This window comes from Passer domesticus, chromosome 13 (genome assembly GCF_036417665.1).
Source record: "Passer domesticus isolate bPasDom1 chromosome 13, bPasDom1.hap1, whole genome shotgun sequence".
Lineage (NCBI taxonomy): Eukaryota > Metazoa > Chordata > Aves > Passeriformes > Passeridae > Passer > Passer domesticus.
The window spans coordinates 18,377,042-18,399,540 of NC_087486.1; the positions used below are offsets into that span (position 1 = coordinate 18,377,042).

The window sequence follows — 22,499 nt, forward strand, 5'->3', positions numbered from 1 at the left end:
TTCCGCAGGGTTCCGTCCCTGCCCTCGGGCCGCTGCGGGATCCCGGCCTCGCTGCGTCAGGGCCCGGGGCTGAACCACGCATGCGCGGGAAGGGGCGGAACGGCCCCGGGCCCTCGGCGCGTGCGGCGAGCTGCGCATGTGCAGCACGGGGCCTGACGCAAGGGCGCTGCAATCGCCGTGCGCTTTATCCTGTCCGACCTTGAGTGCGCGGCCGCCACAGGACCCGGGCTGTCACAGCCGCGCCGGTGCGCACCGCACCGCTTCTCTGCCCGAGTCCTGCCTCGAGCCCTGCCAGCCTGTACACCGAGCCGCGTGTCCGTGTCGGGAAGGCCCCGTGCAGCTGCGCCGCCGGTGCGGAGTCCGAGCGGCGCACCGAAAGCGAGCGGTGGGATCAGGCATTATTGGAGTCAGCCCCCGGCGGGGGTCCTGCGGCGCGTCTCGGCCCCCCCGCGGCCCACGTGGGTGGAGGTTTCCAGAAGAGCCGCGGCCCCGCGCGCCCCGTCCTCCGCCGCCGCCGCCATGCTGAGCGCGAGCCGCCTGCCCCTGCTGCTGCCGCGCGCCGCGCCCGCGCCGCCCGCGCGCCCCGCGCAGGTCAGCGCCGGGAGGGCCGGGACAGAGCCGGGGGGACTGCGGGCCGGGAGCGGCCGGGACAGAGCCGGGGGGACTGCGGGCCCTGAGGGGCCGGGACAGAGCCGGGGGGACTGCGGGCCCTGAGGGGCCGGGACAGAGCCGGGGGGACTGCGGGCCGGGAGGGGCCGGGACAGAGCCGGGGGGACTGCGGGCCGGGAGGGGCCGGGACAGAGCCGGGGGGACTGCGGGCCGGGAGCGGCCGGGACAGCCGGGGGGACTGCGGGCCGGGAGCGGCCGGGACAGAGCCGGGGGGACTGTGCTGGGGGAGCGGCGCAGGGCCAGTCCGGGCCCGGCCGTGCTCCTCCGTGCTCAGGTTTATTAAGAGCAGGCTCATGTGGCTGCGGGGCGGTGCGGTCCCGGGGGGTGTAGAGGAGCCTGTTTCACGTGTTTGAGAGTGTTTTGTGTCACGGAGGTTTGTAGTATGCTCGGTTCCTCGCCGTGTGGCGGTGACAGCGGGGGCCGCAATCCCCCCGCGCTGTGCGGGCCCTGCTGGCGCTGCTCTGCCGCAGCCTGAGCCACCCGTGCCCTGGGCCTGGGCCTTGCGTCTTTAAACATCAGCGGAGTAGTCACGGCTCGATCCCGTTCGCATTAAAATATCTTTTAGATTAGAATTTCGTTCTGAATTGGAAAGAGGGCTAATGCTTCCCACGCTCTCAGGATGCTGCTTTACACGTGCAGAGGGGCTGCCAGGCTGGGACGGAGCTGGAGTTGCAGCGAAATCTCAGCTGCAGGTTCCTCAAGGGATGCGGTGGGGCTTTTCTTGCTGACCAGGCACAGAGCTGTGAGAAATGTTTAATGTTTATCTACTGCTGCTTGTGGAATGCTGAAGGCTCAGTGTTGACTTACTGAGACATCTTTTGCTTGGTAACGTGCTCAGGGATTATTCTGTATGAGGAAAATATCTCGGTTCTGGTCATAGAAATTAGGGTTGTGGCAGATTAATTAGTGCAGTAATTGGGGGGGGGGGCGGTGCTGTTTATGTCAGCCTGAGTCTTGCTCAGGTTGTTGGTTCTTTTGCAGTTAAGTGTTTAAAGAGGGTACAGTGTAGTAGGGCAGTGTTGCTTCAGACGTTGTCTGCTTCTGAAAGCCTTGCTTTGAAGATCTCTTGATATTTTAAAATAAACTTTCACGTGAATGTCTCTGTTTTACAGACATTTTGGAATGGCCTCAGCCAAAATGTTCTCAGAGCAGCATCCAGCAGGAAATACGCGTAAGTGCTTCTTGGAATGGTCGTGTTTGGCTGTTGGTGTTTATATTTACTCTCTTCCTGATACCAAAACTGATTATTGGAGCCAGGGATTGGGTAACAGAGCCAAACCAGCAGAATAAAATTGGAGACTCCTCCTGTAACTTCTCTAAATCTGTTTCTTAATATCTTGTTTCTCTCCAGGGGAGCTTTGAGAATGCTGTTCCCTGTTGCTCCCCCCGCCACAAAACATTTTGGATTGCTGAGATTTGTTTGATTAAAACCAACCAAAAAGTAATGCAAACACTGTTGGGACAAATTGTTTTACACTGACGTGATATGGGTGATGTCTGGATCCATTACCCTGAAGATAAAGTCCATTTCAAACATGCATTTGAATCACTCATTTTCCTTGTTGCAGGATTATGGGAGAAGGGAGCAGTTGGTTGTGTGACTTATTCAGATGTTTGTGGCTGATGCTGATTCAGGCCATGGGCTGGGAAATCTGTTTGTGTTGGGAAAGCTGTGTCTGTCTAGTACAGCTGAATGTTCCAAGCTCACTGCTTTGTTACTGGATCTGGAGTTAGAGCCCCTGGCAGCTTGGGCACAGAGAAGGTGACATTCCTGGAAATAAACAGTCCTGCTCTGCTGCAGAATGCCTTCTCCAGCCCAGAATGTGCCTTTGTCTGTGAGCAAAGCTGTGGTTCAGGGATTCTCTGAGCCTCAGGAGGGGTAATGCACTCTTCCCAGAGAGGAGGAAGGGGTTCAAACTGGTCTTGTGTGAGAACCCCTCCCATTTTTCAGGACTAAATTCACTTGTTGCTCCTGAGGATCAAGAAGGTGGTTTGCTTTGGCGCTGGCCCAGAGCACCCTGCATGGGCCAAGTGATTTATCACTGTGGATTCTTTTCCCCATGCTAAGCAATGGTAACATGAATAAATTGTATTTGTTTACTTTACAGTCATTCAAACTTATTTGAATGTTTTCATTCAAATGAATGGATTGCCCAGAGCAGATGTGGCTGCCCCTGCATCCCTGGAAGTGTCTAAGGCCAGGTTGGACAGGGCTTGGAGCAGCCAGGGATAGTGGAAGGTGTCCCTGCCATGGCAGAGGGTGGCAGTGGATGAGCTTTAAGGTCCCTTCCAACCCAAACCAGTCTGGGATTCTGTGATCAAAAATAACCCAAAACAGCCCTATCTGTAGGGACAAAGTTAGTTACAGCTTTTTTATACCAAACTCTTAAGGGTTGTTGAGAAGATAGAAATACGTATATGAAGTAAAGATACTCTGGGGAAGAATAATATGTTATATGCTTATTTTAACAAGCGATGGTTTGCCTGTAAGTCGTTTGGCTCAGGACAGAGGCACAAGCTTAAATTTCAGTGTAAGAGTCAGAGAACACCTTAGGCCTGGATTTGCTTCAACATGGAGTGGAAAATCACTTTGTCCTGTCTTTGGGACTGGACATTTTTTGCAATTAAGTATTTTCGTTTAATGGTAATTGCACTTTCCCCTGATGTGCTGTGCAGGTCAGAAGCAATCAAAGGTGCAGTTATTGGGATTGACCTGGGTACCACCAACTCCTGCGTGGCCGTTATGGAAGGGAAGCAAGCGAAAGTGAGTAAAACGGGAGCGTTGCACGTGGGCGTCCCCAGCGTGTCCCTGAGGTGAGGGTGTGGGTGTCACACTTGCCTTTGTGCCCAGGTGCTGGAGAACTCGGAGGGTGCCCGCACCACGCCGTCGGTGGTGGCGTTCACGGCCGACGGTGAGCGCCTGGTGGGGATGCCGGCCAAGCGCCAGGCGGTCACCAACCCCCACAACACCTTCTACGCCACCAAGCGCCTCATCGGCCGCCGCTTCGACGACTCCGAGGTGAAGAAGGACATGTGAGTGAGGGGACAGTGCCACTGCCAGCGCCAGGGCAGCAAACACCACCGGGGTAGCGTGGCCTGGTCTGCATCCAGACACGGCTCTGCACTGGGGGAAGCTGTTGTGCCCTCAGCTCTTGAGGTTGTGGTGCTTCTGTGTGAGGGCCAGTCTTTGTTTAGCTGCATTCATTGCTGATCACATTAAGGCTTCCAGAGAAGAAAAAAAAAGCTTGCTGGTGCTTGCAGTGCAGATTTTTCTAGTTCTTGAGGGTGCTTGCAATTAAAGCTCTGTGATCACACCTCAGGCCTGTGATTAAATGAGGTGTCTGATTAAAGCAGCAGGGAACAATGCAGTGTGTAAGCTCTGCAGGGCTGGTGCCTAGGCATGAGTCCCATCTGTGTGTTTGATGACTTAATTCCCTTTCTTTGAGACCTTAAATAGGGTGTAATACATCTTTTTTCTCACCTGTCTCAAACACTTATAAAGTTGGTATATGTATATTATTTGTATTGTCTTGTACGTGTTGGCCGCAGCAATCTGTAATTGGTGCCTCTGGATCTGGGGCTCTGCTGGCAAGTTCAGTGTTCTTTGTTTAGAGCTACACATGTTCATCACTGATCTTGATGGTATAGGGTTTGTGCTGCTGCAGAAACTGAGTGTGAGTTTTGTGGTTTTTTCAGTAAGAACGTCCCGTTTAAGATTGTCCGTGCCTCCAACGGGGACGCCTGGGTGGAGGCTCACGGGAAGCTCTATTCTCCCAGCCAGATCGGTGCCTTTGTCCTCATGAAGATGAAGGAGACTGCAGGTTGGTACAGCTTGCTCCGTGCTGTCTCTGTGCTTCCTATGTGGAAGTGCTGCAGCCATAACAATGCTTTCTTGATGCTAAACCCTTGTAGAGCAGGGCTGCAGATGGGGGAAGGGAACAGGGTGGGCTCCTAGGAAGCCTCAAAGAAGATCAGTGCCTGCCTCATGCTTGGATCTTTGTCTGCAAAGTATCAGTGCTTTACTTAAGGGATACTCATACCAGAATTGGTTGCTGATTGAGTTGACTCTGATTGAATTCCCACTCTCTCAGAAGGGGGAGCTCCATTTCCTTGGAAGCTGCAGTCCTTGTGCCTCCCTGGCTGCTGCTGAGCACAGGCTGGGGCAGCCAGGCTTGGAGTGCCTTTGTTCCTACTCAGCTGCTGGGAATGTGGCATGTAGAGGGAGAGGGAGTGTTCAGGGGACTCCATTGTTGGGGCCTAATAGCTAATTAAGCAGTGTTGACTTTAAATCTTCACTAGGAGAAAATACATTGACCTGGAGAAATGTGTCCTCTCTTTCTCAATTCCTCAGGTGGCTTCTGGAGAAAGTAAGTGTAGTACAGAGAGGGAACAGTCAGTAGTGCCTTCTGCACGCTCACTTGTTAAACACTGTGTCCAGTGAGTGTGAGGAGGGCAGGACTGAAGCTTCATCAATTACTGTATTCTCTGTATCAGGTTCTAGGCACTTACTAGAGCTCCACCAGTAGTAAAATACAAGTGTGTGGTATGTGAGCTTGTAGAGGTGATAGATGTGACTGACTTTGATCTGCCTTCAGCAGGGATCTGCTTCCTGGAGGGGTGTTGGCTTGTGGCCTGGATGCTGCATGGCTTCAGCGGTGGCTTTGCAGGCAGCAGAGAGCAGTGCAGTGTTTAAGCTCTGTGCAGGGCTGCTACACAGCCACGAGTCCTGTCTGTGCTTCCACACTGCATTGTGCACATTTGTATTTTTTAGTAGGTCTCAATGTGCATTTGGGCACTGCCCTTTTTTGAGACCTTAAAATAGGGTGCGATAGATATTTTTCTGACTTGCTGTCTCAAACACTTATGAAGTTGGTATATGTACATTGCTTGTGCTGAGTGTTAGCAGCAGCAGAGATTCTAGATATGGGATGACAATGAGTAACTTTTAAGGGCATCACATGCAGAAAAATGGAGTACAGCTTCAGTCTCACACAATAAAAAGACAGGCTCTCAGATAATGGATTACAGTGGCATCCACTCACTGATGGAGTTGCAGAGGTGCATTGCTATGCTGCCAGAAGTCTACAAACTATTCCGTGTTTTGTGGAAGGACTGGAATTCTGCACAGCTCCCTGTGCATTTTCCCAGCAAACAGCAAGCCTGTCTTCTGTAGGTTGGGAGAAATAATTTCAAACTAGGTACTAATGGAGAGAGACTATTTACAAAAGCATGTAGTGATGGGACAGGGGCAGTAGATTGAGACTAAGAGAGTGAGTTTAGGTTAGACAGTAAGAGGAAGTTTTTCCTGTGAGGGTGGCCAGGCCCTGGCACAGGGTGCCCAGAGCAGCTGTGGCTGCCCCTGGATCCCTGGCAGTGTCCAAGGCCAGGCTGGACACTGGGGCTTGGAGCAGCCTGGGATAGTGGGAGGTGTGCCTGCCCCTGGCAGGGTATGGAATGGAATGGGGTTTAAGGTCCCTTCCCACCCATTCTGTGAGTGATAACTTGACATTCTTACAAGGATAACTTCTGTTTTGTCTGCTTTTTCTTCCAGAAAATTATCTGGGGCATGCAGCAAAGAACGCCGTGATCACAGTCCCTGCTTACTTCAATGATTCTCAGAGACAGGTACTCTTCAAGCTGGGAGATGTTTGGGCTCAGAAATTGCATTCAGTTTCTCTCAGGAGTCAGCACTCTTCCCCTTTCCTCCTCAGGCTACCAAAGACGCTGGGCAGATTGCTGGCTTGAATGTCCTGAGGGTAATTAATGAGCCCACAGCAGCTGCACTTGCCTATGGGCTGGACAAGTCTGAAGACAAAGTGTAAGTGCATAACACCAGCCCTCTGAAATAAACCTGCTGGGATTTGCCTCCTTTGCTTGCTGGGTTTTTGAGCACTGCTTGGAGCTCTGCCAAGGTGGACTCAGCTTTTAGTGAGAGCTCTGTAATATCACCTCTGTTCTGTGCCAACCAACCTTGTTAAAGAGAATTCATAACTTGCAGCTACAACTTAATTATCCAACCCGAGTGTCAATTTAATTTCCTTACCTGCCGGTGGCAGTGGTGGGTGTGGCTGAGGACAGCTGGGTGACAGGCTGTCACTAGAGGTGTTGATGGGCAGCACAGGAGCTGTGCTAGCTGTCCATGGTTTGCAGCTCCCCTGCCTGTATTCAGTCCTCTGTTGCTGTTGGGGGTGATTACAGAAGTGCAGGCTTTTGTTACATGTTCTGTATTTCTGAGGTAGTGATAATCCTGGGAAAGCCTCATTACATTTGAAACGTTCTGTAAAAAAAGCCATTTTGTAATAGTTCTGGTGTCCCTGCTCTTGTCATTGCATGTGAGAAGTCTGATTTTGGAGAGGCAGGAGCTGCCCTCTGAAAAAATGGGCAAGGTCAGGCTTTGTGCAGCACATCTTCCAGGGACCCCACATGGACTCTTGAGTGCTCAGGGAGTATGGACATTTTGAGATTGTTCACTGCTGGCTTTAGAGAGGCTTTGAACTTGTGTGAGCACCAGTATGCGTTCTGCACATCATCTCTTGAGGAGAAGGAGTTTGAGCCACTCACCTTTGTGGAGAAAGTAATATTGTCCTACCTCTCTCCCTGCAGCATCGCAGTCTATGATCTGGGTGGTGGCACTTTTGATATCTCTGTGTTGGAAATCCAGAAGGGAGTCTTTGAGGTGAAGTCCACCAATGGTGACACTTTCTTGGGTGGAGAAGACTTTGACCAGGCTTTGCTACAGTATATTGTGAAAGAGTTCAAGAGAGAGGTAAGGTGTCTCTTGAGAGCACAGTCCTGTGTTACACTGCTTTTCAACCTCATTTCCTTAGAAGAATGAGCATTCTCTTAAATTCTTAGGACTTGTCACCTCTGGCACTGCTGGAATTTAAGAGGATTAGACACTATTTAGCCCGGCTTCCACTTCTTCTTTTCTTGAAGTGGAATATTCCTTTCCTGGAAGACGCAGAGTAGCAGAACTTCTGCCTTTTTTCTCTCTGGTATAGCAGGACTGTCCTATACACAGTTTGCTAAGTATTAGAAGTAAACATCTGTGATGCAATTGAATGTGACCAGACAGATGCAAACAAGGGTTGCTGGGAGGAAACTGCCATGTAATTCCTACCCCTTTGCTAATTCAGTCCTGTCTTACTATTCTGTGCTGCAGCAGCCTTTCCAAGTTTCAGTCTGTAATTCACTGCATGATCACTTGTGGGGCAGAGGGGGCTGGCAGATTGGAAATGCTGACTACCCGTGCCAGCAAGGAGAAAGCAGCACAGTGCACATGGCAGTCTGCTCTAGAAATAGCTTCTCAGTAAAGAGCTCTGAGTGGTGAACTGCAGAGATGTTACTCCTGAGCAGGTGCTGAGAGTCTGTTAACCTTTTTTTTTCACTCAGACGGGAGTTGACCTGACTAAAGACAACATGGCCCTTCAGAGAGTGAGAGAAGCATCAGAGAAAGCCAAGTGTGAGCTTTCATCATCTGTGCAGGTACGTGCCCGGATCCAGAGCATCCACTACAGCATTAGCAGACACAGAATTCTGCACTGGCTTTGTTTACTAAGCTCTTTGACAGGTTTTTTCTTCTGTGTAGCCCAGTGGCATCTCTAGCACAGGAGGTCACTCAGCAGGGTGGGCTTTCAGACCACAGAGCGCTGCTGGAACCCGAGTTGTTGGGTGCTGAGTTTTGTCCTTTTTCTGGCACTACAGCTTCTGATCTTGCAGGGAATGTGGCCTTCCCAACCTGTTCTGTACTTTAGAAGTGTGATGGGTATCAGGGAATTTAGCCAGTGCTGCTGGGTTACTGGAACCACTTACAGCTCTGTGCAAGCAGTTCCAAAACCTTGGTGCTACTCATTCCACTGAAATAGCTAATTTGTGTAGTAATTCCTATACAGAATCTTGACTTACTTGCCTATAGACAAGGTGGCTGGACAATGGGCAGCAGCCACCCTCCCTCTTTTTTTCCATCAGCTTTGTATATTAATGCAGTCAAGCATGTCTTTTATTCATTACTGAATAAGGAACTGGAGAAGCAGCAAGTTGGGAGTGTAATAGTCCTGGCTAAGTGAAATTAAGGTCAATTATATAGTAATTGAAATGGGGAGTCTGCCAAGTTCTAGCTTCTGAATAAGCATCTTTAATTTTATCTGATGGTGGTCTTTTTGCTGGCCAGTGGGGAGCTCATAGCAAGGAGCTGAGGGCAGTCACAATGGCTGCATAGTTCTGCCAGAGACATAGCAAGCTCTGTTTTATGAGCTCAAGAGCTGGCAAATTCAGTTTATTCATACCAGGAAAGACTGAATTCTTTAACTCTTTAGCAGTGAAGTGAAAACAACTTGCTTTTAGAAATCCTGTTTCCCCTAATACTTTTGACTACCCTGTGTATAAAGTGAGTGCACACCTCTAGTCAGCAGCACAGCTTTAATTCTTGTGTAAACTTAATCTCTAGAGCTTAAACCACTAATGTTTTAATTGCTTTGGATTGTAGTGTCTTTTGATATCAGCATGACTCAGCACTTGAATCAGATGATTTCAGTATAAGATTTGCTTTAAAAATCCAGTGTGTGACAAACAGCTATTAAAGTGGGGATTATGATTCCTTGCTCTAATTAACTTTGTGTTAAATGGCAGCAGAGTGGCTGTTGAACATGAGCTGTTGGTATTTAGAGAACAGCCAGGAGGGAGGAAAATACCTTCAAGGAGTTTACCTGGCGTGGAGTGTCAGTCAGTTGGCAGAATCTTTGGAACTCTGCAGATGGGCTTTCTTCTGTGTTGTGCTGAAGGAACAGCATTAAGGTTGTCACTTCCAGTGTTTCTGCCTTTACCTCCTGTCTGTGACAATTTGTTTTGCTCAACAATGAAAGACCTTGAAGTAACACAGTATTAAAACTGGGATTTAACAATTGTAACCATGAGCTGTGGAACAAAATAATTTTCTTATTTCTGAAATGTCAAATATAAAAGTGTGCCTGCTGCCACTTAAACTGGGCTAGAGGGTGAAAGCCAAGCAGATACCTCAGTACAGGCTGAACAGAACCTGTAAGCTGATGTAGAGCCCATTCCTGGTTTTTCCTGAGCCTGTTTCCGTGCCACAGACCGACATCAACCTGCCCTACCTGACCATGGACGCCTCCGGACCAAAGCACTTGAACATGAAGCTGAGTCGGGCGCAGTTCGAGGGCATTGTGGCTGACCTGATCAAGAGGACAGTGGCCCCCTGCCAGAAAGCCATGCAGGATGCTGAAGTCAGCAAGAGTGACATTGGGGAAGTCATCCTCGTCGGTGGCATGACTAGAATGCCAAAGGTATGAGCTGAGGGCCTATTCAGGCTGGGCTGGCACAGCTGCCCTGTGCTTGCTTGTGGGAGTTCAGGACAGAGGAGCTGGGAGTGCTCAGGGCAGACTCAGTGCTGAGGGTCCCATGGAAGCACTGCCCAGGACCTCTCCTGTTTGCTTAGCCCAGCTGGGACCTGGGGCTGGAGCTGAGTTGCACTGTACAGAGTCAAGGGGGACGTGCTGGGAGGTGAAAGTCCAGCTGCAGCCTGACGTCCTGGTGTGCACTGGACACGAGCAGCTTTGCTGAGAAGTACAGGGCATTTCCTCTTGTTGTGGACTCAGTGTGGTAAAGGTACATTTCAGTGACAGCCACTTGTGAGCAGTCTGTGCCTTCCAAGGGATTTCCAGCACTTCCAGCTGTGAAGAACCTGCATGAGCAGAACCCCTCTGGTACCTGCTGGTTGTGAGTAATCAGAGCTACCTGTTGGAGGCTGCTGTTGGCAGGCCCATTTACCTGGCTCTTGCAGACACTTCTTATCTAAAGCCTGGCCCTTAGTTCTGTGGAGATAAGCTCAGCAGGTAGCTTTAAAGCCTGTTGTGCTGACATGCACAGTTGTGCCGATAAATGCTGTCTGCAAGTGATTTACTGCTCCTGTTCCAGCCATGCTCTGCTGCTGCTCCTCCATCCCAGAGCTAAACAGAGGTGGTCACTGCTCCCTCCAAGGGTACAGCCTGGCCTCTCCTGCAGAGAGCACCAAAATCTCACTCCAGAGGGATCACTTAGGCTTGGACTATTTGTTGCTTTGTGATTTGCAGGTCCTCTCTAGGACAGTAGGTGTGTGCATGGTCCTGCTTGGGGTTGATTTGGGGTTTGGTGGGAGGGTTTTTCCTCCCTGTATTACTGAGCCTGGTGGGTGGAGGTGATACTGGTGTGAGCAGAAGGTCACTCAGGCAGGGGTGCCAGAGCAGCAAGATAAACAGAAGCTCCTGTTCTGACCAAAGCTCAGGTGGAGTAACTCTGCTGTATGTTCCCAAAGTCCTTGTTGTTCCAGCTGGATAAAGGAAAAATGGTGTGATTCCATATATATGAAGTCATGACAAACAAAACCTTTTCCTGAAACATTATATATCCTTCAGGGGTGGAAGACAGATCTTAAGTATTGGTTGGGTTTTTTTTTTTCTTCTTCCCCTCTTAACCCCCAGCCATGTGAAGCTTTGAGCTGACAGAATGCCTTCCTCAGTGCCTGTAGTCACTGCCTCTGAAATTGGTGCCAGTGTGTTGTACACAGCCAAGCCTTCCCTTGAGTACCTTGTTCTGCTCTCTTGCCCCTGCTAGGGGGGAATGTGGCTCCTCTGGAGCTCTCCCAAGGCCAGTACTCTGGGAGATAGACCGTGGGTGGTTACAAGTATTGTTTTGTACTGTAAAATGCACCTCCAGGGGGAAACACTTGCATTTAATTACATGTTCACCTCTGTAAAGAGCACTCTGGGCAGGTGTCTCCTGGCTGCAGTGCAGAGCTGGGTGTTAGCTTCGAGCAATTTTCCAGGCACATCCCACTCACCTGGGCTGGTGTGCCCAACACCTGTACTGGGGGAGGAGGCCCAGCCCCACAGCCTTCCCTTGTAGGGTAGAGAAGGGCAATTCTGAGCTGTGCTCTGGGGCAGACCCTAGTGCATTCCTGTCTGGATGCTTCAGCAAGAAGTCTGTTGGGATCTTGAGCACACTTGGGGATGGACTGAGCAGGGCAGAGCTGACAGCAGAGCTCAGAGTGCTGACAAAACACATCTCTACTGAAACAGTCCATGAAATAAAGAGTTGGAAAACACTGATCTCTATACAATTCCCTTTTTTTTCCCTTTTACTTCGCACAAACATGAACTGTGCTGCTGGATTTTTTTACCTTCCCTGTGCTCCTCCACAGTAGTGTTCTTGGCAGCTGTGTCCTCCTCAGTGTCAGCTTGCACAGTTCCCAGGGAGCAGTCCTTGACTCCCAGATAAGCCTGGAAGGATCCCCTCGGAATGTGGCTGGGCTGTGTGAAGGCACTGAAGGGACTGCCTTGCAGCTGACACACAGAGCCTCTGGAGAAGGGGCTGTCTGGGCTGCAATGAGGGCATTCAGTGCTGTGCAGGAGGGTGGGCAGTGAGGGAGCAGACAGAGAGCTGAGGCTCAGTGTTTGTCTCAGGCTTCCATGGTATCAGCAGCATAAGGACATAGAACTGAGCCAAGGCTGCTGTGGCTGTGTGGTTCCCCCATGGATGAGCTGTGCTGTGTCTCCACTCAGGTGCAGCAGACTGTGCAGGAATTGTTTGGCCGTGCTCCAAGCAAAGCAGTCAATCCTGATGAGGCTGTGGCCATTGGAGCAGCTATCCAAGGTGGGGTGTTGGCTGGTGATGTGACAGATGTGCTGCTGCTGGATGTAACTCCCCTCTCCCTGGGCATTGAGACCCTAGGAGGTGTCTTCACAAAGCTCATCAATAGGAATACCACCATCCCCACCAAGAAGAGCCAGGTAAGAGTTGACTCTGAATGGGTGGGACTCTGCTGGTGCTGTCAGACAACTCAGGAAGGGCCACCCAGAGCATCCCAGTAGATGGTTTTGTCTGCTCATCTGACAAGAGAAGCAGTGGAGAAATCAGGTTTAACATCAGCCACTGAGTATCTCTGATTATCATTGTCCAAGAGGGGAATGCAGCTGAGTTAATGATGACAAGATATGCCAGGTTGTTTGTGGCCTGGTGAGGGTTGTTACAGTGTGTGTGCCATGATGTCAATTGTCAACACATCATTCTGAAGAAGGATTGTGTGGAGCCCTTCTGGGACTGAGCACCACGCCCGTGGGAGAGCCCTTGCTTGGCTGAGTGCCTGGGAAGGGGTTATCTTTTCTCTGCATTGTAATGTCCTGGTGCCTTGGGTGTGATCCCTTCCTTCCCTTGTCTCTGTCTGGGCCTGCTGCTGTGTGCTCTCTGATAACACCTGAGCTGCCTGGGGTGTGGGCTGGAGCCTGCTGCTTCAGGGCAGATTTTCTGGGGTGTGGTGGCTGCCCTGGAACCTGTTCCTGCCATGGATGGCCAGTTTTTGTGACCCCAGGTGCATACAGGACAAGAAAACATTGGCTTGGCTCTTGTTAGCCTCGATGCCCTGGAGTTTTGTCAGAGGAAATAGGAGCAATAAGCATTTCATGATTTTCCCTTCCAAGCAGCTTCCTTTTATTCCTTGTTCAGTCAGCTTGTAACTGCAGATGTTTGTATTCTAATTAGCAATACAGTAACTTCCTGTTCCTTTTCCATAGGTGTTTTCTACAGCTGCTGATGGGCAAACACAAGTGGAGATCAAAGTGTGCCAGGGAGAGAGAGAGATGGCCAGTGACAACAAACTGCTTGGCCAGTTCACATTGGTACGTTAGCTTCTCTGTTCCTGACCTTAGACTTGACCTTCTGGGAGATGTTCAGAGCCTTCTCCATTTCAGCTGCCCCTTGAAGGCAGTGTTGAGGGGGAGTCATCTTACAGAAGACATTTGACCCCTTTCTAGTACAAAAGCAGCCTCCAGGAGCACAGCCTGGCCCCGAGACAGCCTTTCTGTGGCTGAGGACCAGCTGGCATTGAAGGTGGAACTCAGAGTTTCTGAGTGCTCCCATGTAGCACTGGGGCTACTGGCCTGGTCACCAGGAAGGGCTCTCTGGGTATAAAAAAGTCTGTGGAGTACCAGTACTAGCAGATAATCTGAGTCCTGGCCTCTACTCTGGTGTAGCAAAGATGGGACCTGGAGCAGCTCCAGGGTACCTGCAGTCCCCAGGGAAGCCCACTTCAGCCTAGTGAGACCCTGGGAGCAGAGTCAGTGTGAGCTGAGGTACTCCAGGGTGTGTGTTTGTGGGATTGCAGCGTGTGTGCCATGATGTTAAACTGTCAACACATCATTCTGAAGAATCATGTGGAGACTTAGTGAACTGAGCCCACGCCCTGCTCCCTGGGGAACAGATGTGTTCTAGCATTGCTGGGAGCAGAGGGGGCTACCCAACCAGCTCCCTCAGCAAAATGGGTTTGGTCAGTGTTTGGCACTGTTAATCTGTCCAAGTTTCTGTGAACTTCCTAGGAAGAACCCTGCAGAATGGAAGGGCTTTGCCCTTCTGTACTTCTGAAGGAAGCTGTGCTGCCTTTCACTGTCTTAGAATGGTTCCCCAGAGGTGGGCAGTGAAAGCTCTGTCCAGAACTGGGGAAATAGAGCATCCTACCACAGCTATGGAAGATGGGCTTGTGTAGCAATAAAGCAGAGCCTGTACCACCTTGGAACCAAACCTTGGGGGTTCTCTCTTGTTGTTTCTGTGCACTTTTCCAGGGCACAAACCAGGTACCAGTGCACAGCATAGTACTAAACAGGTACTTGGAGGACTCGGCTCTGAGGGTTTTTAGTGGTTCATTCAGTATCAGATCCCCAGTGTGATGTACCCAGCCCTTGTCTCCTGAGCTCTGTCCCTGTGGGAGCTGATGGCCAACCCTTGTCCTTGCTCAGGTCGGGATCCCTCCGGCGCCGCGGGGAGTGCCCCAGATCGAGGTCACCTTCGACATCGACGCCAACGGCATCGTGCACGTGTCAGCCAAGGACAAGGGCACCGGGCGGGAGCAGCAGAGTGAGTGCTGGGAGACACTGAGGGACTCGGGGCAATGTGCTCCAGTGCTGCCCGGATGGTGTCCCGCAGTCCAGGGTGGGGATGGAGCGTGTGGCTCCATGCTTGGGTCACCCCTACTCTTCAGGCTGTTGCCAGTGCAGCACAGATGCAGCTGAAGTCATCTGAGCCTGTGTCCCTCCTGGAAAGGAGGGTGGGCAAAGGGATAAGTGAGAGCTGAGCTGTGGGGTTGTTGTAGGGCAGTGAAGCTTTTGTAAGCACACAGCCTCTGCCCTCTCCAGTAACCTGCTGCCAGTGGATGCTGTCCTTGCATGTTAGGCAGAGGTGAAGCACCTGCCTGTGCCAATGTTTAGGCAGCCCTCACTGGCAGGGTTTCACCACGTTCCAAGTGGTTTTGCCCTGTGTGACAGTCCTGCCTTGGTGTTGCCATCTGGAATAATTGCAGCAACATGTGAGCAGAGTGCAGCTGTTTCCTGGGTTTCCTGCATGGATCAGCTGTGTCCCAGTGCCCAGGTGCTGGGCACAGAGGGTGGCTCACTGAGGGCCTGTTGGTGGGCTGTGCTCTGTCATCAAGGTGTTTGGGACAGTCACGTGTACCCTGTGTTACCCTGAGGGGACAGAAGTTGGAGTTTGGGAATGCAGCACTGTATGAGTTGTCCTTGAGCTGTGTGGGAGTGCTGTTTCTTTGGGAATACACAGGGATTGCTGTCTGTGAGCCTGGCTGCAGTGAGGTGCCAGCTTTTAAGGGAGAATCAAATCAGGAGGATCTCAGACTCCAGGATGTGTCGTGTACAGCTGAGCAGACCAGCCCTGTGCCAAGACCCTGGTTGTTATATTCCATTATAAAGGTCTGGGGATTGGGATATTGTGAAGCAGCAGGTTTTCCCTGTAACCAGCTTGTCCATTTTCTTGTTTAGGCTGGAAGTGTCTCCATCTGGTAGGAGGCTCAGGGATTTCAAGTTGTCAGTGTATTCTGCTCTGTGTTGTATTGAAATGTTGGGCCCCATGTACTGGGGTAATTAATGGCTGACAGTTTCTAAAGCTCTGTGGTGGGTTCAGGAGATTAATTTTAAGCATTTACAGATTCCCCTGATAGAACTTAAAACTCTCTTCTCCCTTGTAACTGGAAGCCTCTGTACTGCCTTTCAGCTGTTTCTTGGAGAGAACCCTTGAGCCGTGAAGTGTTCCAGTTAGCAGAAGTATTAACTGTGCACAACTGGAGGGTGTGTGCTACTTCTAACCACACTGCTTGGCTTTTTGGCAGCAGGTCGGCACCAAAACCACCCTGCTCGTTACTTGGATTTCTTTGGAGGTCTTGCACATGTGGCAGCTTTCTACTGCTGAGTGAAGGGCTCCTAGTGACAGGCAACCAGAATTACTTTTAGCTGCCTACCTGTAGGTAGATGTGGTCCTGATTGCAAAGCTGAATTGCTCATCCCACATCTGTATCCAAAGGGCACCTCTGTGTGTGTGTCTTTGTTCAGGGTTCTGTACAATTGACAAATATTCCTTAGAAAAGTTCCTTTAAATGGTGATTGTAGCATGCACTTTTGTGGGCATTGAGGTATCTTGGATATTGGTCCTCTTTCAATGAAATTAGACTAATTCCTGCAGTAAAGCCTGAACCTGGATTATGCTTTTTCACACTAATAGAGGGAAAATACCAAGGAGGGGACATGTAAGAGCCTGCCCATAGAATCGTGCTCCGTTCCTTACTAAGGGCAATGTGAGGAGCTGGGTGGGAAATGTTGTTTTACCCTGCCACCAAGCCTGGGCTGTTTTCCAACAGGGAAGGGAATCTTTGAAACCATTCCTTCTCTTTGGAATTTTTTGTTGTTGTTGTTAGTGTTTTTGCTGGAGGATTGGTTTGTTTGTTTGAGGGATTTTAGTTTTGATTTTTTTTTAGTTCTGTGGTTCTAATCTGGGGCGCTCCTTTGGTTTGAGGGCTTTGCACCCTCACTTTCCAGGAGGATTAACTGAGGACTGGCCAGAGTGACTTGCAGACCAGCAGGCAAGGAGTGTGTGGCAGAGCTGGGGAGTTGCAGATGCAGGAGATGAGGCTTTCACCTTGGCAGCAGCATCAGTGGCTCTTTAAAGAGTCACAGTCTTTGCCCTGCTCACGGGGCCTCCCTGGGTGCAGAGTCTCTGAGGGGGGCTGCTGCTGTTAGGCTGGGGAATAATCCTCTTCTCAAAGGTGAGAGCAGATCCTTTATTCATGTTCTTCTCTGCTGCAGTTGTTATCCAGTCCTCTGGCGGCCTCAGCAAGGATGAAATTGAGAACATGGTGAAGAACGCAGAGAAGTACGCTGAGGAGGACAGGCGGAGAAAGGTAAGGGGGTTACGGGACCCTCAGGGAGCAGAGGACCTGCTGCTTTCTGCACTCTGCTCTGAGCTGTGCCCACCCCTGGGCACCCAGGGCTCTGCTCTGTGCACTCTTACCAAGTCTCTGCTCCTTTCCCTACACTCAGTTGACACTCCAGGATTGCACAGAGGTGTTTGCAGAGGCATTTGGGTCTTGAGGTTGGATACCTTGCTTGCCCTGTGCATTTTACTGCTCCCTGAGGAATTCCTGGGATGGGGGGTGTAGCAGTGAGCACACCCACTGGCCTGCTCCTCATGCCAACAGCTTTGCAGCTCTGGCAAGGGTTTCTGTCATCACTACTCTCCACTGTCCCACTTCGCTGGGCATTTGGCACCTGGAATACTTTGTCCCTGTGAGCAGTGCTGGCCTCAGTGCAGGTGAGGCCAGAAGGAGGTGATGGAAATCCTCACTGGCCTTGTTGAGTAAAGACTGGTACTTGCCATGGAGGAATGACTGAACCTGTGATACACACAAGATTAATGGTTGGAACTAATTGGTTTAATGAGGGTAGTAATAATGAATTATGCAGCTAAATATAGAGCATTGATTTTTAAGCAGACACAGCACAGACTGATTCTGGGATGTGGCACCAGCATGTGTTTAGTGGTTGCTGAAACTGGCACATGGAATTGATCCACTTTGTGTCCTTCAGCCTGCAGGAGCCTGTCTCAGGTATCCAGGCAGTGCTGTAAATCTTGCACTCAGTAGTGAAGGGATCAGAAGAGGACTGGAGGGGGGAAGGCATGGAATAAGTCCCCAGGAAGCAGCACTGCCTGGCCTCAGAACCTCTAAAGCCACAGATCAGTGGCTGATGGGCATTTGTATGTTAGCTGGGGAACTTTCAAAGACCTTGCTCTGGAAGTCCCACTGTTTGAATAACCTCATCATTGCTGTGGAGTGTAGGGGGATGTCTGGTGTCTAAAGAGGCTGCACTGAAGATTGTTCTGCTGCCTTACTTTGTATCTTAAATGTTGGATAAGTTACTCTCTCTTGTAATCCTGAAGTGGGACCCCCCCCCAGCCAGTGAGCTCACAGAACAAGGTGTTCACTTGTATAACTATAGTTTTCAAAAATTGCCTGGTCACACTTTTCTGCTCCTGGTTTTACTGCCATAAAAGCATTAGGAATGCATAAATGGGAGTTTTTTAATAAGGGACCATGAGTGAAACCACCCAGGATCTCTAGTGCCCCTGTTGCTGAAGAAGCTTTAGGATGTTCTTCAAAAGCTCTGCTGCTTTCCCATGGATCAGAGTGTGCTGTGCTGTCCCTGAGGTGTCTTGTCCTTTGATATGTGCCAGCAGTGGTGGTGCATTGGTCACTTGTAGCTTAGGGGAGTGACTGTGAGTGAAAGCCTGAGGGCTGGCTAGCACAGTACACCTAGAAATGGTTTGCTTGCATTTCTTCTTGCCTGGTGCCATTAAGAAGGGCCCTGGGTGGGAGCTTGTATGGAGTTCGGCAGTTTTGGGCATGAAATGTCACCACTTATGTCAGCAGTGGTGTGGGCAGCAGCCCTGACAAGCTCTCTCCACCAGGAACGCGTGGAGGCCGTGAACATGGCCGAGGGCATCATCCATGACACGGAGTCCAAGATGGAAGAGTTCAAGGATCAGCTGCCAGCAGATGAGGTAGGTGGTTACTGATGCGGGAGTGCTACAGCATGTGAAATTCCTCTCAAAATCATTGCTCACATTCCTACTCAACTCCAGCTGGCTCTGGCCAGTGGCTCCAGCTCTGGCTGTGTTTCTGTGCTGAGTGAAGGTGGCACAGCCCTGCACCTCTGGCTCTAACAGTCCTTGGGTGGGGTGAGTGTGGCTGAGGGGAGAATGGACAGACATCCTTAGGGGAACAGGGTTTGGGTGCTGGCAATAACCCATTGCAAAGTGCCAGGTCGGTGTCACTGGGGCTCTGAGCACCTGGAAGCTGCTGATGAGAGGTTTCTGACAGAGCTGTGTCCTTGGCGTGGCCTTGCATGCGGTGATAAGGACTGTGCTGTGGCTGGCTCCTCAGAGGGGGGGTTTGCTCCAAGGCTGGAGATTGTGGACAGTGCCTGCCCTTGTTAGCACAGGGACAGAGGCACAGCTGCTGTGTTCTCCTGGCAGTGCATGCACAGCACCGAGGAACCTGGGGGCAATAAAATCAGTGTCCACTTAACTCCAGTTTTTCTCTCTTAGAAATGAAATGGGTATTTAATATCCAACACACCACTCTAAGGTGGTGCATTGTGAATTTCAAAAGTCAAGTTTAGAAGAGGGTACCCAATTATCAATTTAACAACTCTGGGAAGCAGAATTAAAGGGCTCCTGGGAGCTCTGAGGTGGCTGAGGGAGCACAATTACAGTTTGTTGGTAGCAGCCTCTGGTCAGTTAAAGGCTGTTTCTCTGCCAGCAGATAGGGACAGGACAAGGGGCAGTGGTTGTAAACTGCCAGAGGGCAGGGCTGGATAGCATATTGGGAAGGAATCCTGAGGGTGGGAGGCCCTGGAACAGGGTGCCCAGAGCAGCTGTGGCTGCCCTTGGATCCCTGGCAGTGTCCAAGGCCAGGTTGGACAGGGCTTGGAACAACTTGGTTGAGTGACCATGGCAGGGGGGTGGAATGAGATGGTCTTTTAAGATCCCTTGCCACCCAAACCATTGTGTGATTCCATGATAATGGCTGGCTCTTTGTTTGGAATTATGTGAGAGAGTTTCCTCTCACAGGAGCATGGAGCCTAAATCCCTGTTCCCTCCAGGGACTGTTCCCTGTGACTTCCCTGGGGAGGTGGGGGCAGCCTGTGCTGATGGTGGCCGTCACTCTGTGTCCCTGTCCCGTGGTGTGCTGCAGACCTGTGCCCGTGTCTGTGAGCCCTGCCGGCACAGCCGTGCCCAGGAGCCCTCTCCAGCAGCCTGCCAGGGAAGGAGGCAGTGCCAGCCTGTGCAGGGACTAACAGATGGCTCTGGGCCAGGCTGAGCCTGCTCTGCTGGTTTGCAGCACAGGGACTGACCAGGGCAGGAGCAGCCCTGCTCCCCAGCAGGGCTTTAGTATCCATGGAAACCAGCCTGCTGTCCACGGCCCTGGCATGGCTGTGCCAGGTGTGCTGTGCCAGGCACAGAGCACGCCTTGGCCAGTGGTCAGGCCCTGCAGAGCTCTGTTCTTGGCACATCTGCCCAGACAGCAAACAGGGCCCCATTAATGCCAACTGGGACACTGTTGGTGAAGTGGACACTGGGAGCTGGGCACAGTGCTAGGCCCTGCATGCTCACTTTGAGGCTTCCCTTCATGGCTTCTGACACGAAAAGGGGGCTAGCAGGTGGTGAAATGACAGGATGGAGATTGACAATGCACCAAGTGCAGCATTTCACCTTTGCATCTTCTTTGCAGTGCAACAAATTAAAGGAAGAAATTGCTAAAATGCGAGAACTTCTGGCTCGTAAAGATAGCGAAACAGGAGAGAACATCAGGCAGGCAGCAACCAGCCTGCAGCAGGCTTCCCTGAAACTCTTTGAAATGGCATACAAGAAGGTAGGTGCATGGCCAGCTCACATTCAGAGCCCTCGGATGGGAAGGAGGAGTCAGGACACTGAACTCTGGGTGGGAGGTGGTGCTGAGCCTCTGTGCAGCTCTCTTTGGTGACTCTGGCTGAAGGGGCAGCTGTGGAATGTTGGGGAGAGTTGAAGGCCTGAAATCCTGCCCATGCTTCCAGGCTGGGTGTTCTGCTACTCTACTGCATTCCACGGAAAGGGGGAAGCTCCTGGTAAGGAGCATCCAGAAAAGCAAGGAGAGGGCTTTTCCCTCAGTGCATGGAGTGCCTGAAGGAGTAAATTAACTCCTGAACTTTGTTCAGGCTGCCTAAAGCCACAGTAAAGGCCATTGGGATTTTCTTCTCCCTCCTTCCCAGTGGAAGGCTCTCCCACGCCCTGGCACCTGGCCAGGGAGGTGTCCCAGCATGACAGTGGCACAGTGCCAGGTGACCTTGGTGCTGAGCTGTCCTTACTGGGGACAACTGATGTCAAACCAAACCTTCAGTGCTGCAGAGTCAGCCTGTTACATCCCCTGGGAAAAGGAATAATGGGAAGATTGTTTTCTCCCTCTCAGAGCTCAGGCAGAGATGAAGATTTCCCTTCTCAGTGACATGGCTTGTTGCACTGGATGGAGGGCTCTCTGACCTGAGCAGCCAGCCAGGGGGAAATGGCCAGGAGAAGCAGTTTGTTGTTACCAGAAGTAATAAACCTGTTTGTTCACAGATGGCCTCGGAGCGAGAGGGTTCTGGAAGTCCAGGAGATCAGAAGGAGGAGAAGCAATAAGGAGTCTCTGTCTTGCCTTGATGAGAGAGCGATGAAGAGGTCGATTTTCTTGATGCTTGGGAGAGAAGGGACCTTCCTGAGCAGCAAGGGGCAGAATTCAGACTTACTGTGTTTTTGCAGTATTCTATATATAAAATTCTTCAATGTATAAATTTAGTGATGTGTCTGCTAGATAAATTGTCACTTGATGAAAGTTAATTCATGCCAGACAAAGTTATGAGTTTGGCCCTGGTGTGTTCCCTGAGCACCTGGGGACTGGCTGATCATTTAATACTTGGCACAATGGTGTAGTAAATCCGAGATCCAAACTTGGAAACCATGTCATGAAATTGGAGGGTGAAGATGGAAGCTGTCCGGGCATGGGGAGGAGAATAAGGCCTGCATGGCCCCTCCTCGTGGGTCTGAGGAGCTGGGAGCAGGTGGAGAACTGTGAGCAGCAGGGGCAAGGCTGGGGACGTTGCTGGAGACCATTTAGCCCTGAGCTAGGCTGGTACCCTTGTTCTGAAGGAAAGGGGCTACTTCAAACTCAGCTGTAACATTACAAAAGAGGCAGCGTGGAAGTTCAGTACTTTGCTTGTCTAAGCCTTCTGCTCCATCCTGTGTCTGTTCTCTGCTTATGGTAAAACAATTTCCTTGATAATAAAACTGTTACTGGATCCATTCTGGATTTTTTTTAAAATAAAAGCAGAAAAGTGTCCAACATGGAGTTCCTGGTCTCCTGGCCTTTGATGGAGAACACAAGCACTTCACTGCCTGTGACAGCTGCGGAGGGAGCAGCCATGCAGCTGTAACTTTATGAACTTGTGCTTCATTCACAGGCACAAAGGAGGTTTCTCGTGTCAGGTTGGGGTTGTGCTCTTCTGAGGTGCCCCAAGTCCTGTGACTGCAGTAGCAGCGGGACTTCCCTGTCAGTGCCCTTGTGCTTGGGCTGAGCCTTACAAAGCAGGCTGCAGGCTGGAGCAGCGCTTGCCCACTGTGCTTCCAGCAGCCCAGCCTTGCAGGGAGGCGCATAAATGTAGCTGTCTCTCCTTTTTCCTCATCTGTTACTCTGTGTCTCTTGAACTGGAACAGAACCCGCGGTTGTGGCTGCTCTGTCCTGCCAGCTCAAGTATCTGGGGGGAGATAAGGACGGCTTTTGTTCTGCACTCAAGATCGTTTCCACCAGAGGGGACAGGTGGGCCAGCCCGTGCTCAGGAATCCTCGGTGTGGGTTCATTAGCGGGAAGTTGTGCGTGACCCGGTGCTTGCCTCCCGCAGCCGAGCAGCTCCGCACGGAGGAGCAGGGCCGTTCTC

General features: G+C 51.1%; 1 protein-coding gene and 2 non-coding genes across 3 annotated transcripts; all 3 read left to right on the forward strand.

Moving 5' to 3' along the window:
• The first annotated feature begins 395 nt into the window (after window positions 1-395).
• HSPA9 (heat shock protein family A (Hsp70) member 9) lies at window positions 396-21,913 on the forward strand. The gene is made up of 17 exons (XM_064388127.1): window positions 396-591; window positions 1,782-1,840; window positions 3,346-3,433; window positions 3,521-3,702; window positions 4,366-4,490; window positions 6,221-6,294; window positions 6,381-6,487; window positions 7,273-7,435; window positions 8,062-8,154; window positions 9,762-9,971; window positions 12,225-12,452; window positions 13,233-13,337; window positions 14,451-14,568; window positions 16,800-16,894; window positions 18,460-18,552; window positions 20,285-20,425; window positions 21,148-21,913. The coding sequence occupies exons 1-17, from the start codon at window positions 520-522 to the stop codon at window positions 21,205-21,207; spliced, it is 2,013 nt and encodes a 670-aa protein (XP_064244197.1). The 5' UTR covers window positions 396-519; the 3' UTR covers window positions 21,208-21,913.
• Window positions 12,700-12,771, forward strand: LOC135280479 (small nucleolar RNA SNORD63). Its single transcript, XR_010347397.1, has one exon. It is a non-coding gene; the product is annotated as a small nucleolar RNA SNORD63 (small nucleolar RNA).
• Window positions 13,828-13,896, forward strand: LOC135280475 (small nucleolar RNA SNORD63). The gene has a single exon (XR_010347393.1). It is a non-coding gene; the product is annotated as a small nucleolar RNA SNORD63 (small nucleolar RNA).
• Window positions 21,914-22,499: the final 586 nt, after the last annotated feature.